The sequence below is a fragment of the Glossina fuscipes genome, unplaced genomic scaffold, assembly GCF_014805625.2.
Source record: "Glossina fuscipes isolate IAEA_lab_2018 unplaced genomic scaffold, Yale_Gfus_2 60, whole genome shotgun sequence".
In the NCBI taxonomy this organism is placed as follows: Eukaryota; Metazoa; Arthropoda; class Insecta; order Diptera; family Glossinidae; genus Glossina; species Glossina fuscipes.
This window is the reverse complement of record NW_023998432.1, coordinates 7,862,819-7,878,254: the sequence shown is the minus strand read 5'-3', so window position 1 is coordinate 7,878,254 and position 15,436 is coordinate 7,862,819. Positions and strand designations below refer to the sequence as shown.

Sequence of the window (15,436 nt, the reverse complement as noted above, 5' to 3'; positions counted from 1 at the left end):
ATGACATAATATATATAATATATATAATGTACAGATATATAACATAAATATGGTAAAATATAAGTAGAAAAAAACAAATATGCATATATTACTTTAAAGATGATATAAGGGAATCCAAACAAAATAAGTGAAATATAAGTTACTGAAAAGAAAGAAAACTTTTAGGGTCTTCGAATTGTTTGCCGGTAAACTGAAAAGTAACGTTCGTCCAAAATTGTACTTCTTTTCTCGAATGAGCATAGAGCATTACCTAACTCAACTGCGGTTCACAGTAAATAGTGGATGACTTGAGTCTATATTACAGTTACACAACCCTGAGTCCAAAACCATTTACAAATAAACCCAACAAAGCCAAATACTGCACCACGTCAGACATCCTAAAATAAAATTTCGATTCATCTATGCACGATACAAAGAGAAGTAGATAGGCTGGGAAAAACATTGGTTTGACAATGGCAATACGTCAAAAGATCAACAAATCCAAATTGTGTTCACTCAGTTCTCGAACACATGAGTTTACACCCGAAAAAAAAACAACACATTTGTGTTATATATAAATTAATCCAAAAATTATTTATATGAAAATAGCCAGATATTTTAATAATCAATTAAAATAGCGATGCATTAGTCATGAGGCGACATCTGAAAAATATATAATTGATCAATAATATTACCAGATGACAGGGTAAAAACAATGTTATTAGTTTCAATCAAGTTAGTGGAAAACTATCAAACACCATTGAAATAAGCCCTATGTTGGCCGCCGCTTTTGCTCAACAAGATACAGTTGCCTTGTAAACAAGTTATTCTGATTTTATCGGCCCTCTCTACGTTACCCAGTTAGAAGGATCTGATTAAAAGATTATTAATTTAAATTTCTGCTTATTCACACACCCTGATACGATACTAGCAGCATATAAGGTAGAGCAACGCTTGACAAGCTATACGAACACAAATAGCCAAAAATAGGAATACGATTATTTACAGTTATTTAATAAAGACTATGTATAAATACAACCAAAAATCACTAATTAAAGTTGGATCTAACGCAGTGTAACTTCGATGTTGGTATTTGAGATGTCCAATCAACTGTAATGATGGCACTATCACTGTTTCGAGATGTTAGTTTTCCCGTACGTACGCTACGCGCTGAAGTCTATGTACTGGATTCAAACTTTTTCAGTGGTGAATTACTTTCAACTACATAAACAGACACAAATAAACACGTTAGTCTACTTGATGATTATTATTGGTGATATTATTGTAAATTCAATTGTTTTCACAGTGACTATAATTGTTGTTGCTGCATTTTGTATATTGCTGCTGCTTTAAGCCAGTAGGTTTATATAAAAATGTATCAGTTTCCCAACAGTTTCACTATTTGTTAACAATGATGATAAGCGTTTAGACGTTGCTCCAGTGGCTGTTAGGAGCCCTAATTCCCAAGAGTATATATAGTAATAAAATTCAATATATGGACGTTTTTGTTCAATGGTAGCTCAAGAAGAAATTAAAGAACCAAGACGACACCCCTAACTCATTATAAGCGAGATCACAAATGACTTAACTTAACTTTAACTTAATCAAAGCAATTACAATTTAAATTAAATATATAGCAAGTTGTATAAGATTACTATTCTGTCCGCAAAACTGACACATTTCATACGGGCAACACCCTCAATAATATCACTTCCATGGTACATGATTATAATAGGAGGTGCATTGGAAAGCTTGCCAAGCCAAACTGGTTATACGTAATAAAATATTTTTGTCGTCATACTTATGTACATATGTTTAATCTCACTTTAAGTACATACCGCTTCGAGGTAACAGCAACAAAAACTACCAAGCTTTTTTTCATGCACTTTCGTAATTCTTCCATTCCACCCTTAAATGATTTACTTACATTACCTCAGCAATGTAATTGATATATTATTTTGAATAAACAAAAGAAGGAGAAAACTGACGAATTAAGGGAATGCTCCGACCACTACGCTCATCTGAGTGTCATTTATATGAAGTTAGAGATAGTTTTTAGAAAATTAATTTTTTCTTTGCTAAAGTATTCTTTCCTGATAATATAACGTTATTATTCGATTTTCTCACTTTCCATTAATCAGTTCCCTCGTATTTTAATAATATAGAATAATCGTACTAATAAACTAAAGATTTAAAATGAAAACATATTCTTCTGTAAAGTATAGAGACGAAAGTAATAAGAGAAAAACTTTGGTTGAATCAGTTTTCGATTGGAATTTAATTAACCTGTGCTTCACCTTTTCCAATCTATTGTTTGGAAAATCACATATTTGAAAAAATGAGTCCGCATGAAAACTGCCGAATTGTTCTGGAAATGGAACTTCCCAAAAAATTGTGGAAGTATTGTAATAAAAGAAAATAATATTTTCTCTGCTTTCCCGCATGCGCCATAGAATAAATACACAGAAGACAACTTAAAATAAAGAAAAGTTTCCCGATAATAAACAAAAAGAGGAGGGAGAGAGTAATGAGGATTTAAAAAACTTGTAAGAATATTATAGTCGGGTAAGAAAGACTATTTCATGTCCTACAGCACTTCGCCTGGCACACTTATTCACTTGGTTTGGTAATAATACACCAAAAATTACAAATTATTTTTATGCAAAAGCATACTTTCGTGAAAGCCCGCATATTGGAAAATGTTCAAAACATCACATGGTCTCATCCAACTTTAGCACACTGAATTTACTTCCTACCAATTTTATTAATTCTCAGTTTCCGTCGTAAAAGCGGCGAATTAAACTTTCTCTTCCTATAAGGGTTTGCCTTTCATGATAAGGTCTATACAGATGTTAAGGTCTAAGAGATACTATTATTTGGTCCAAATTTCTTACCGTTAATTTTGTTTCTAATTTGCTACTATGGACCAATTTTCACCATAAAGTATTTCATAAAGTATCAAAAACTACAACATTTCCCGAAGGACTTACTATCCAGGAGAAATCACATAGGGAGTGGATCACAGTAATAGACTCGTGTGGTTCAAATATAGTCTATTTAATTTTTATATCAAATTACTATGATGAACAAATTTTCATAATAATATATTAACAATTAGGCGTTTTTGGCAAATAAAGGTTAATGTGAATCCTCATAGGAGTTGGTATAAAAGAAAATAAAGGTGATTGGCCCGAATTCGGTAAGGTTGATGTCTATGTCAATTAACTATTATGATCGAACTTTCACGGTAAAATTTGAAAATTATACATTTTTACCCCATAAAGATTTAGCTTTCGTAGGAACAACAATATGCGGTTCGAAAAATGGTTTAAGCCGAATCAAAATTTTTTCTAATTTAAAATGTCGAAATGTTATTACTAAACGACTTTTGCCGAGAAACTTACATAGTTTCAGTTGCGTAAAGACCTTTTAAAATAAGGCTCTACGCGAGGAGTGCTCGAAAAAGTTGTCTAGTCCGGCTACAAGTTAATAATATGGGAAGTGTCCCTAAAGTGAAGACGCTCACAGACGTGAAGGCATATGAGGTGCAGATCCAACAATATGTAGATATTATAATTGGCACAAAACTAAAAGTTTTGCAGCTACGGCTAAAGGAATCACTCTGCACATCATCTACTACGGTTTAGTAATAACAGTGGAATTTGAAGAAATTCATGTAAGAACAAGAAGAAACATCATATCAAGCACCTATATTGCCTCCAGCGTAAAAGAAACGCTAGGAAAGAAAAGTTAAAGACAGTTATGGATGCCTGGAATAGGTAGAACCACATAAAAAAGACCTTGACACTTATCTGGCGGAAAGAAAACTGTCCGTTGGTCAATTATGGAATCACAAACCATGGTTATCTGAGATTAACAAAAGCCGCCAAACTCTGACAAAGTGTTTTTATCGAAAGTAGGTGAGCATGCTGCATTGTGCATAGTAGAAAAAATTCATGCGGGAGGAATTTATTTTTCAAAACGAGAGAAATCGAAAATATTACCATAATGAGCGCAGAGGAAATGGTCTTAGGAGGAAGATTGTAAAACTTCGTCACAAGGCAGTAGCATACATTCGTAGCTCTGACAAGTGTATTATCTCGAAAAATAAACCAAGAACTGTTAACGGCCTCAACGAATTCAACGAAGACTAACAAAAGCACGCTGAGAAACTCAGCGGTCAAGAAGATTAACAAGAATAGCGGAACAAAAAAATGTCTCTTATTTTGAACGTTGTAACGTACCAAGGAGACTGTAATGTCAACCCGAGCCTAGTCCCACTACACTATCAATTATAACGTGCGACAAGAAGAAAAAAGAAGAAGCAAATTGTACTAGTCATATGCTTGTATGTAAAACATTCGTTCGTTCTATGTCCGATGTCCATTTCTGATCATCCGCATGTACGTCCGACAAATCTACCTACCCACCCATTAAGCATAAATTCTCCGGTCATATATCTATGTTTAAGTACAGACTGGCAAATGTAATTTGTTTCCGCTTTGTCGTTTATTATATTTACATTGAAGATTTCGAAATTTTATGTGTTGGTCAAATGCTTTTACAAATTTTTAAAAAAATAAAAAAATGTAAAGAAAGTCAAAAAATTTGTATTATAGGAATAATTTATCTTTATTTAATAAAGCATATCTCCATACATTGTATAGCACATTTCCATACATAAGTATTTAATTATTTATATTCTATGCAATGTTGAAGTTACCCACTTCTTTGATATGACATCTGCTCCATTACTTTTTGTAATTTAAATATAATACAGCAACCAAAACAATTATAATGTGATTACGATGAAAAAATAAATGAATATATATTATATATACATATATATATATATATATATATACGCCTGAGCGGCCGAGTAGAAAGGACAGAAAAGATCGCCTCTGTCAGCAACGCAACTGTCCTGAGATCCTAATCTCAAGCGCGGTAGAGTTTTCAATAAAGCTGATAACTCTAGATGCTGGTGTTTTAAAATTTTAGTCTTGGAATTTAATTTTATTGCTAAATTAATTATATTATTATTATTATTTTAATTTTAGACTAATGAATTGAATTCTTAGACTAAAAAAAGAGACATTGAGCACTAGCAACACAGGCTATCGGCTCTAAATTAATTATAATATATATATAATGTGAAAAACTGGTCCTTAACCTTATCTGAAGCGATTTGAATTGTTTATTTTATATGTAACTTCAAAATGGTAATTTTAAATTTCAAAAATTTCTTTGTAAAGAAGACTTTTCTGCGCTATAATTGCTATGTTATCTGAAAATTTCCTACAGATTGCCTGCTGAAGTCTCACCTGATCATAAAAGTAAAACATGTTTAAAAGGGTATTTTCTTCGAGATATATGCATATAGCGTATTATACCCTGAAAAACATATCTATGCATCTTCTTCTGTTTGTTTTGTTGTTGATATGTTTGATGTACCTGCTTCACCCACAATAGTCTTGACTCTTATTCCCAAACGTCTAACAAAATCTAAATTTTCGTGAAATAGAACTTTCAATTTTGAGGTTGGTGGTTTACAAACTAAAAACGAATTTCAAGTTACTGATTATACTACGGGCCATAAAAAATAAACATGTTGACGCAATTTCACTTTTGTTCGACCCGTTGTCAAGATCTAAAAATCCCTCAATGAAACCATTCAATCGATCGTAAGTTAGGTCTTTAAGGATATAAAAGTCGTCGAACGTTATTTGATGAAGCTTGGCGCGTTCTTGTTAATGTCTAATAATTGGCGCTTTGTAGAATATGTCTGATATGAAATATATATGTGTCAGTAAATCAAATTAAAAACAAATAAATTAGATAAAGATAAATTATTTATACAAATAATTTTTTTCAATAATAAAAAATTTCTTCATATTTGTTCATATGAAAACTTGCATCAAAATCAATCGGAGCATTTGATGGACATTAAATTTAATATTCTTCAATTCTTCCAAAAACCAATGAAAGGAAAACATATTATATTTGCCACATACTTACATCCTTTGTATATGGATAGCGTAGCCCATAATCACTTAAAAATACAAAATTGTGTATGGTTGTGCTTTGCAGACGTTTCAGAGAATGATACGGCGTATCGAGCAACTATTACATAAGGATATAAATCTGTACCCATACATATAATGACAATGAAAGCGTTACTACTGTTATTGGTAACGACGCGTCAAAAGTGAAGCAAAATAAAGCAACTTTGCTTAATATGCTCGATTTACCTATGTCGTAATATTGTGTTGTTAACGTGTTGGTTGCCAAGCTTATGCATGTTTGCAATGGTTTAAGGGTTCACTTGCAATCTGGATCTGTTGCGAGTGTGCTCTGTGCTAGCTGTGTACATGCTTCTTTTTCCTTTTTTTTCTCCCTTTTTATTTATTTATACATGAATTATTATTTTTAACTTTTTAATTTATTTTTAAACTTACTTTGTTATTATTATTCTTCTTTTTCTCTTCCTTTTTATTCTATACTAGTTTCAAAACAATTAGTATAAGATTTTCTATTAAGATGCACTGAATTCGACTGTAATTTTCTTTAGTTGAATATCAAGTACAAATGGGTAAAATAAAATAAAATAAAAGACGTACCCTTTGTGAACAAAAATTAAAAAGAACTTAAATTAGTAATGTATACAAAAAAATCTTTTGGTTGTAACTATATGTATATATTAGATATATATATATATATGTATATCGATTTTATTTTTTAGATTTATTACATATGTTATATATGTTAGATATGTACATTAGGGTTATCAATAATAAATCAATTACGATCGTTGAAAAGGAAACACATTTTTTATTACAATTCTCGGTAAAGCTGGCTATTTAGAAAACATTCTAGGGAATATAACTTTTTTCACATTGCAATAAAATTGCGCCATCCATATCTTCGAAAGATCGTTTTATTCATCATATTGCATACTCTTTCATTTTCATAGGGGCTTTAAAGAATAAGGTAATAAGAAAGAAAATTTGCGGTATTTGTCGAGATATTTAGAAGAACGGAAAAAGGTCAACTTTTGTTCGAAATATTTTCTGGCGCCAATTATGATTTCCCTGACAAGCCTCGAAATTACCGCAAATGAAATTTGTCCTAAAATCTTCAGCGGAAACTAATCTAAAATGAAGCGCACTAGAATTATCGAGAAGCTATCAGTTCATATGGTCAATAGCACAAAGAGACTTTCCCAAAATTGGAATCTCATATAGGCAATGAATATGGGTACTGCACCAATTATCATAAAAGTTTTGCGAATTAATCTTCATCTTCGTCCTCTCTCTTTCAATTTTTCTTTTCGTTACGTTAGTCAAAAATTTTGCGTGATCAGCTTTTCGTACAGAGAACCGACCAAGTCCTTTTGGTCATATGCGAAAACTTTCCGGCAGCAGATGCTGATCGTCAAAATTACATTAACGGTGTCCGCCTGGAAAGTATAAATATCGAACTCAACCGCTTGTACCTTCTTTACATTATAGTTATTAGACATACCCACTTCTTTAGATATGGTGTCCCAAACTTCTTTTACCGGGTTATGCCAATACCCCGAAGAGTGCTTGTTTTATACGTCTTCTTTTTTTATATGTCGTTCATTTACTCTTCTTCTAACATTTTTTGTAGAAAATAGAGAAGTATATACTAGTATAATTTAATTTAATGTTTTCTTTTTCCTTTCTATTATCATAATGAAATTGTTTTTAACGAAATTGAAAAGACCATTTTAAACTCGTGTAGTGCTTGAAATATTAATATTAAAAATTCAATCTAGGACAAAAAATTTGGTTTACCAATTAATCCTTTCACGAAGCAACAACTTTCGTTATGATATTATTCAAGAATATCAATTAAATTTCGGCTGGCTTAACCGGCTTAGTCGTATTGTTTTTGACTGACTGTTTCACAGCGTCATTACTTACAGCAAGCCCTCGGCCTCAATCAATTTCTTCATATCTGCACATTTGAACAAGGCTTTCGAAACCACATAACATTTTCAATGTAATAGAAAAAGAAAGTTGTAAAGCGTGTAAATTCTCTGCAGCGTTGTGATGTGGATTGATGTAGTCAATAAAATTTTTTTATAACGAGAAATGTTAAGCCCGCCGATTTTACTCAATCCAACAATTGGAGTTTCGCCTGAATTTCAAATTTAGGCTCTGTTGTTGGAAAAAAAGACTTCCCATTAAGTGAATTTATCTTCTGGCTCTTTAGATCTAATATTTACTTCGCTGCCTTCGTAGGAACAGCTTTTGTGCTATAACACTTTCTAGAACTCTACTTTATCTAACCAATTGAAAATTTGTTTAGAACTAGCACATTAAGAACATTTGCGCAATTACTTTTACTGGAAACAGTTCATAAGAAATGTAGTTTTGTTAAATGTGGGCAGTAGCCTGAAAATCACACAAATGATGATTCGTAAAGTTTCATTTAACGCTTACTACAGTTTGATTCAATTTCAAAGTTTTAACAGAGGTTATCTTAATGAAAACTTGAAGAGATATAATTCAATGCTTTGAAAAGAACTTTTCCTGAGTTCTATTCGAGTGAACTAAGTTGTATATTTATGAGTCCTAATATTTATCAAATTTTGGCGAAATAATCTTTTGTTGAAATTAATTGATTCAGACAGTATAGCTTCTCGATCAGAGTAGAGCAAATTCCGTTTAAAATAATAAGCAAACTTACCAGTAAACGTCTAACTTTCTGAAAATATCCTCAAAACTGTGTGGCATTTATGTAATTAGAATTTATTATGGAATTTTTGTGTTTCTAACCTAAGGAATGTAGTTGCTTATTATTTTTAATATATTTGTTTTCCAATGGATATTACGAAGAACGGGCAGTAAACGGACACCAGCTATGTAATGATCGAATATCTGACTTTTTTTGTGTTCAGGAGATATCGTTCACACGCGTGGCCACAGTGTTGGTCTGGAAGAATTATAGGTAGGGGATGAGGAAAGTGTAGAGTAGTATTTTCATTCGACTTAAAATTGATGCAGTTGAAGAACGATAAGTTGTGGTAGTATGTCGTGCGGTATATAGGACGGCGGACTTAATCTTATACATAAACACAACGCAACTTACACTACGCCGGTGCCCAATCGTGATGGGAGTTTTTGACGTTTGAAGAGATTGGTAATGTCGCCCGTGGTCATCTGATATCTTTGGGAAAATGCCGGCACTTGTTAAAGAGATTGCGACCTGACATTATAGCAGCGTATTTTTTTAGAACTACAGCTGATACGTCGCCTGACCCCGGAGTTTCACGAGTATTGAGACTGACAAGTTCCCTTTCAAGCGGCTGCAGTGATTAATTGCTTTGTAGTTTGCAAGTTGGAAGAAAACATTTTCGTCAACACTTTAGCTCTCTCAAGCTGATGGGATGCTATTCAATCTTTTTTAAAGAGACTGGCCTCGCTTTTAGTTCTTTGCACGAACAAACCAAACCCCTTGAAACTTTTAGGTGAGGCAACAAACTTTGATAACCGCTGCTCTTGCTAAGCTTTTTAGTAGCAGTGTAGCTGTTTGAACTTGCTTCTAGACGGTTTACGAAGCAGATTGTTTTAGTCGTTTTGAGTAATATGCCGAGCTTTAAATGCTTCTTTTCTGGACCTGACTGCATTTTTTCAGCAATCAACAATTGCGTTTGGGCTCGATTGGACTCTCTTTAGATAGAACGAAAGAATGAAACCAAATGGAATGCATTCCATTGATGATAGTGGTTTGTGTCATGTCTGAGGAACCTTAAGTTAATTGGTTAAGTGCGAAAATTGTGTACATAGCCTGCGCATTCATTTTTATGTCTTTTTTCTACTTTTAATTAGGAAACGATCGAGGATACCGGGTCGGAGGGGACTGCTGGTGATGTTGATATGAACATTAAAAAGAGGCGGCGTTACTTGCAAAATCGCCGGTCAGTCGTCAATCCTGATGAAAATTTTTATTTCTATTGGCTTATGGCCCTTACAATATGTGTTCTTTATAACCTGTGGACATTAATTGTTCGACAAAGTTTTCCTGAACTGGAGGTAAATCAAATAATTTCCAACAGTTAACTTCTCGGTGAAAAATTCATATTTATTTCTCAGCAATCTGTGTCAAGCTTTTGGTTGATGTGCGATGTCAGTACTGATATAGTTTTCATATTTGATATATTAGTACAATTGCGAACAGGGTATCTGGAACAAGGTCTAATGGTGAGTAGAGTTGGGAATACTATTAATTTTGCGGGTTTTAATTAGAATCTCTCTAATTCTTTGCAGGTATATGATGACAAAAAGCTTGCTTGTCACTATGTAAGGTCCAGAGATTTCATTCTAGATTTGATGACCTTAATACCGCTGGATCTTTTACAAATAAAAATGGGATCACAACCATTACTGCGGTTTACGAGATTTTTTAAAGTATGAAAAAGATGTTGCAATTAGTTTTGCTAAAAAGAGTAAATGAAGTCAATAATTATAACCATTAAAATCTCGAACAGTTCGTTAGACATATTTTTAGGCCAATTAACATTTCATTAAGTATCGGAGACTCATTTTTCTAATGCAATGAGCATTTGTTGTATGTCTTTGATTTTAGCCAGCAAGCCCAAATTGAAAAACTCTCAAAATATTCCTACCGTTGATGTCGATAAATTTTTAATAGAGGATGTCGCTCGCTTGCATGCAAACTGAAAATTTAAAACAAATTAGTGAATACCATTAAATAATTTTCTATTCGATTCTTTAGCTGGTCGTTTTTTTTTTTTTTTGGATGTCATGTAAAATGAAAAACGCTACAAGGCACACGTTGAAAAAAAAAATGTTAAGAACGTTGTCTTGACTCAACGTAATTATCGTACATTGAAATTAATAATATAAGTAACATTCTGGGCTAATTCAAATTGGTGGAGAAGTTGATAATCCTCACCGACACATCGGACGTTTTATGCTCTCTGCTTGATTTTTGATGATTATATTGACGGTGTTTAGTAATGGCAAGTCTTTTATTTATTTAGTTATTTCTGAACTCTGTTACTCAAAAAAAAAAGATTAATCGATTAATATTTCTGTGAAATAGTTTGCGTTTCTTAAAGAGGAAAGAATTCGTAGCTTTTTGCCTATAGATGATTTTAGCGTTACGTAATTTTGGCAATGCTAATAATTGCAGCAAAAAAATTATCTAGAATTCTGAAGAAAATCTGATTCCGCAGGTTTGTGAAAAAATTTGTAACATTTATGGTGAAGATGCTTTATATCAAAATTTACAGCACCCGCTTCCGTTCAGAATATTTTGATTTTAAAAACGCATTCCGCTCGTTGATAAGTCTATGAAATCCTTAAAAAATTAAAACAGACATTATTATCATATTGCTAGTAATAACATCGCTGTTAATGAAAAAAGTTTTGAACCATTTGCATAAGACTATATGCAAAAAGTAAATACCCAGAAGTGTAGAGGCCTCAGTTCATGTTGCACTGCCAGTGTTTCCTTTGACCAATCTGCGCTCGAGAACTTCTCAAATTTTTGTCAAATTCAAACGTAAAAGTTTCATTTTTGAGAGCGCGGTAGTGTTTGGTACACATATTGTAATAACACATACAAACAAACGGACATGTTCAAATTGATTTAGAGTATGTATATATTTTAGCGTGTCTGAAGCTTTTTTCTGGGTGTTGCGATAATGGATAAAAAAATAAGTTCAATATTTGAACAGTGGGTGAATTAGCATTGAAAAACTTTATGGGCCAAACTTTCAATTGCGAATCATGGTTGGGAACTATAGCGGGAAGGGCGATGGGACGGACGGATGTAAGGTGGGTGAAGCTGCACAAATAATAACCAAACTCGGGTTGACGCCATACAAAGCCTTTGTGTTGACAGTGCAATCATAAGCCGCCCCAACATGACCAGACTCTTCATTCTCAACAACGATTGCAATTAAAGCGAGCAATTGAAGTAATGCGAGCAGAATTGATAAATTGGAAAGATGTTGTTTTCTAATTTTCTAGAAACTTTGGTACATCCACCGCCGTATGGCCAAGACCTTGTACTGTTTGACCACCATTTTTGCTTCAAGAAAATTCAATTAAAATATTTTCTGGTTTTCATGAAAATAGGCGAACGTGAGCTATTAGATTCAAGTTTTTTTAATTTGTTTCTTTAAATCTTACTTTAATTCTTTTTTATCTGTAAACGTGAGTTAAAGGCTTGTGACATACCTATTTTATAAGAGGAAAGCTCCGTCTTTATTCACGCAGTGCAAACTTAAGTTATTGTTTCATAAGCAGTGTCGACGAAAATATAAATATTCTTAACAAAAATTTGCGTCATTTATTCAGAAAATTGTTTGTTTTAAATCAAATGTTGCGAGCCATATAAATGCTGTCTGATATAATTAAAACAAGTATTTGTTTTAATAAGCAAGTTGTAATTCGCGTATAGAGAATATGTTACCCGGAAGTTTTGCGTATTTTAAATCCCCAACAAATTGCATAAGTATAATGGTAATGGGAATACAAACCAGCTTCCTGCCCAGTCGAGGGCGCAACATGAATTACAAGCCTTCTGGCTTAACGTAAATCAGCAGAACTCAACGTTTTTTTTCGAAAGAAAAACTACACAAAGCTCTTAAAAGAAATTGAATTGCATCATTGAAAGATTTCGAATGCTGCTCTATTCTAGTGCGTAGCTAGAGCGATCGAAATTAAAATAATAGGTAACGGCATTGCGGACGGTCAGAATGACGGTCAGATGACGTATTGGTGTAAATTTACTTTTTGTCATGTTTTTTCATGTTAAACTGATGGACTACTCTAGCGATAATGGTTTAGTTTTGGTTCATAAAGTTAGTGATAATAGTAGGCATTTATACGCACATTATTTGGTCGGTATAAGTCTTCTAGAAAGATGTGCTGAGTCATGAAAGTTTATTTCAAGATTGCCCCTAAAAATAGAGCAGCGACCAAATGTAAATGTATGATGCGTGAATAGACAGAACAGACCTGGACGGGCCGAAGTATGGTCAACGTACGTGTCACGACATTCGGTGAGTAGATGTTTCCTACGTGGTCTTAAAGCAGTTTGAAGAGGGAAAAATTCAGTTGTTTTATGCGCCCGCGCCATCCTTTAATTGTTCAGTACGATCAGGCTGTTTTCTAAAATAATGACATTTACCCAAGGACGCCGTGGATATATGAGTTTTGTACCCAATGTATGCTCATGTGTGATAAATATGCTTTGTAAGTATATTAATTGCTGTCTTTCCTGTATAAAGGTATTCTGCACGCTATGATCTGTTTGCAATCCAAAAAAATTAAGTGATGGTGGTCGAGGATGGTCTTTGTATTTCAAACTTATCTTTGTCCATTCATCAATATTTATAAACAAAAAACTGTCCTAATAATTTAGTCAGTTAATTCAAGAAAAGCGCCTAATCTGAAACGCCCTATCGCAGGTTCTTCTTGACTTGGTCTGTCAGGGAATCAGAAATGACCGATTGATCTTATGCTCCTCACTGCTTGCCCTAATTTATCCTACGAAAAAAGATAAAGATGTGGTCCTATTTGAGATATTTTATGCAAAATACTAGCGTATTCTTACTGTCAAAGTGAAGGCTAATGTCAAGCAGTGTCTTTTGTAGTGCATCAATGAACGTTTGTCTTAGTTTATCTCATCAGAAAAAACAAGCTTAACGCCTGATCACTTGTCAAAACTTCATGCCACTTCGACCACTTGTTTATGAGTTATAATAGTTTTACCGTGACCACCTTTGTTATTTTCAAAACCACCGAAAAATGCAAATTTCAACTGTTGATTAAATTTTGCTTTTTGGTGAGGATAAATACCGTTCCAATTTATCAGAGACTCGAAAAGTGTTTTGGCTACACTTTTCCGTTAAAAAAAAAACTATTTGATTTCGATGAGGTAATTGCGGAAACGGAATTTAAGGGTCTTGAAAAAGACGTATTTTGCTTTAGTAAACCAATCTGTATTTAAATTTATGTTTGAAGTTAGTAATGTCGATCCGCGATATTTAGTTGATGTTGACGTTTTGCCTATACGACAGTCCGCAAATTGATTCCATTTACAATCTGTATCTGTTGTACCACATTTGCGATTGCACGATGTGAGAAAGAAACATAATTGTGAATGCATTTTTTAAAGGCTTGGTGTTTCTGCATTAATAAAACGTTGCAATGTGTTGCTGGTTGTGCCCTACGCACCTTTTACTAAAGCATAGATTAAACTTTGTGGATCAAAGAAAGGCACATCCATATTTTATGAAAAAATTTAAAGCATTCTCAAGTACCCTTATATGGGTAGGGTCCGAAAAATAGACCTACGTAGTCAGTGTTTGATATAATCGAATCTTATGCCAAACGCCAATTATGGACCAATTCTCACTGCGTTTAAAAAAGTGGTAAAGCGTATTTGAAAAAAATAATTACGGAATCCGCAACATTTTTGAAATATTGTTTATTCGTAAATATGTATATGAAAATGAAAGGAAAGTGCAAACAAGATGCTTTATGCCCTAAAACTCACCGACTGGCTTCGCACATGTGTTGATATAAATCGCCTAATGAAAAATGACACTTGTTCCCTAAAGCGGGAAAAATGACGTGTGATGCATTTTTTTTAAAAGCAATAACATTCGGACTTCCTAGACATTTAATCACTTTCAAGGTTTGTGACCTAAAATAGAAATATTGCATTTGATTCATTATACCCTATACCACTTGTACTGCAGGGGTACGTTGCGTCTGTACGAGTGTAGCGAACACTTAAACCAGACCCTCATTTTATTATAATGATCGATTCACAACCATTTTTTGAATCGATCTTAACTTGTCTGTCCATCGGATTGTTTTCTTGTGCTCAACCCGCAGGCCGAAAGGTTACATATTCTTATTATACTTCTATAGATTCAAATTAAGATAAAGAATAGAACTTTGGACTATGACTGCTTTTATCTTGACGCGTCACAGCTACCATTTGTTTAGCGCTATTTCCAGCCTAAATTAATCCGTTCGCCTATCTCTCCTTATAGATGTTTCTTGACTTAGAAAGCAAAATATCTATGTGATAGGATATTAATGTATTATACGTTAATATTGACTGAATAATTTTCGGTAAATTAACATTAAGATAATTATAAACAGCTGAACACTAATGTGTGCAAATTGATTTTCATACTTATTTTTTTCATTAGGTATATCGTTCTATACGATTTTATTATATTGTTGAAAGTAGAACCGTGTGGCCTAATTTGTGGCGGGTCGTCAATTTAATTCATATATTATTGATTCTGGCTCATTGGTTTGGCTGTTTTTACTATTTGCTGTCGGAAGCTGAAAGTTTTCAGGTAATTTAAAATTGGAATATGAATTGTTTACCTTCAAAGTGGCGATTTATGGGAGAAAATGAATACACATCA

At 33.2% G+C, this 15,436-nt stretch overlaps 1 protein-coding gene across 1 annotated transcript in view; it reads left to right on the top strand.

Moving 5' to 3' along the window:
• Positions 1-15,436, top strand: part of LOC119637678 — a 204,603-nt gene that overhangs the window by 71,363 nt on the left and 117,804 nt on the right. Inside the window, exons 5-8 of the mRNA XM_038033873.1 lie at positions 9,840-10,043; positions 10,104-10,211; positions 10,278-10,418; positions 15,212-15,364. Coding sequence (XP_037889801.1) covers positions 9,840-10,043; positions 10,104-10,211; positions 10,278-10,418; positions 15,212-15,364 — 606 coding nt within the window. The remainder of the gene's footprint in view (positions 1-9,839; positions 10,044-10,103; positions 10,212-10,277; positions 10,419-15,211; positions 15,365-15,436) is intronic.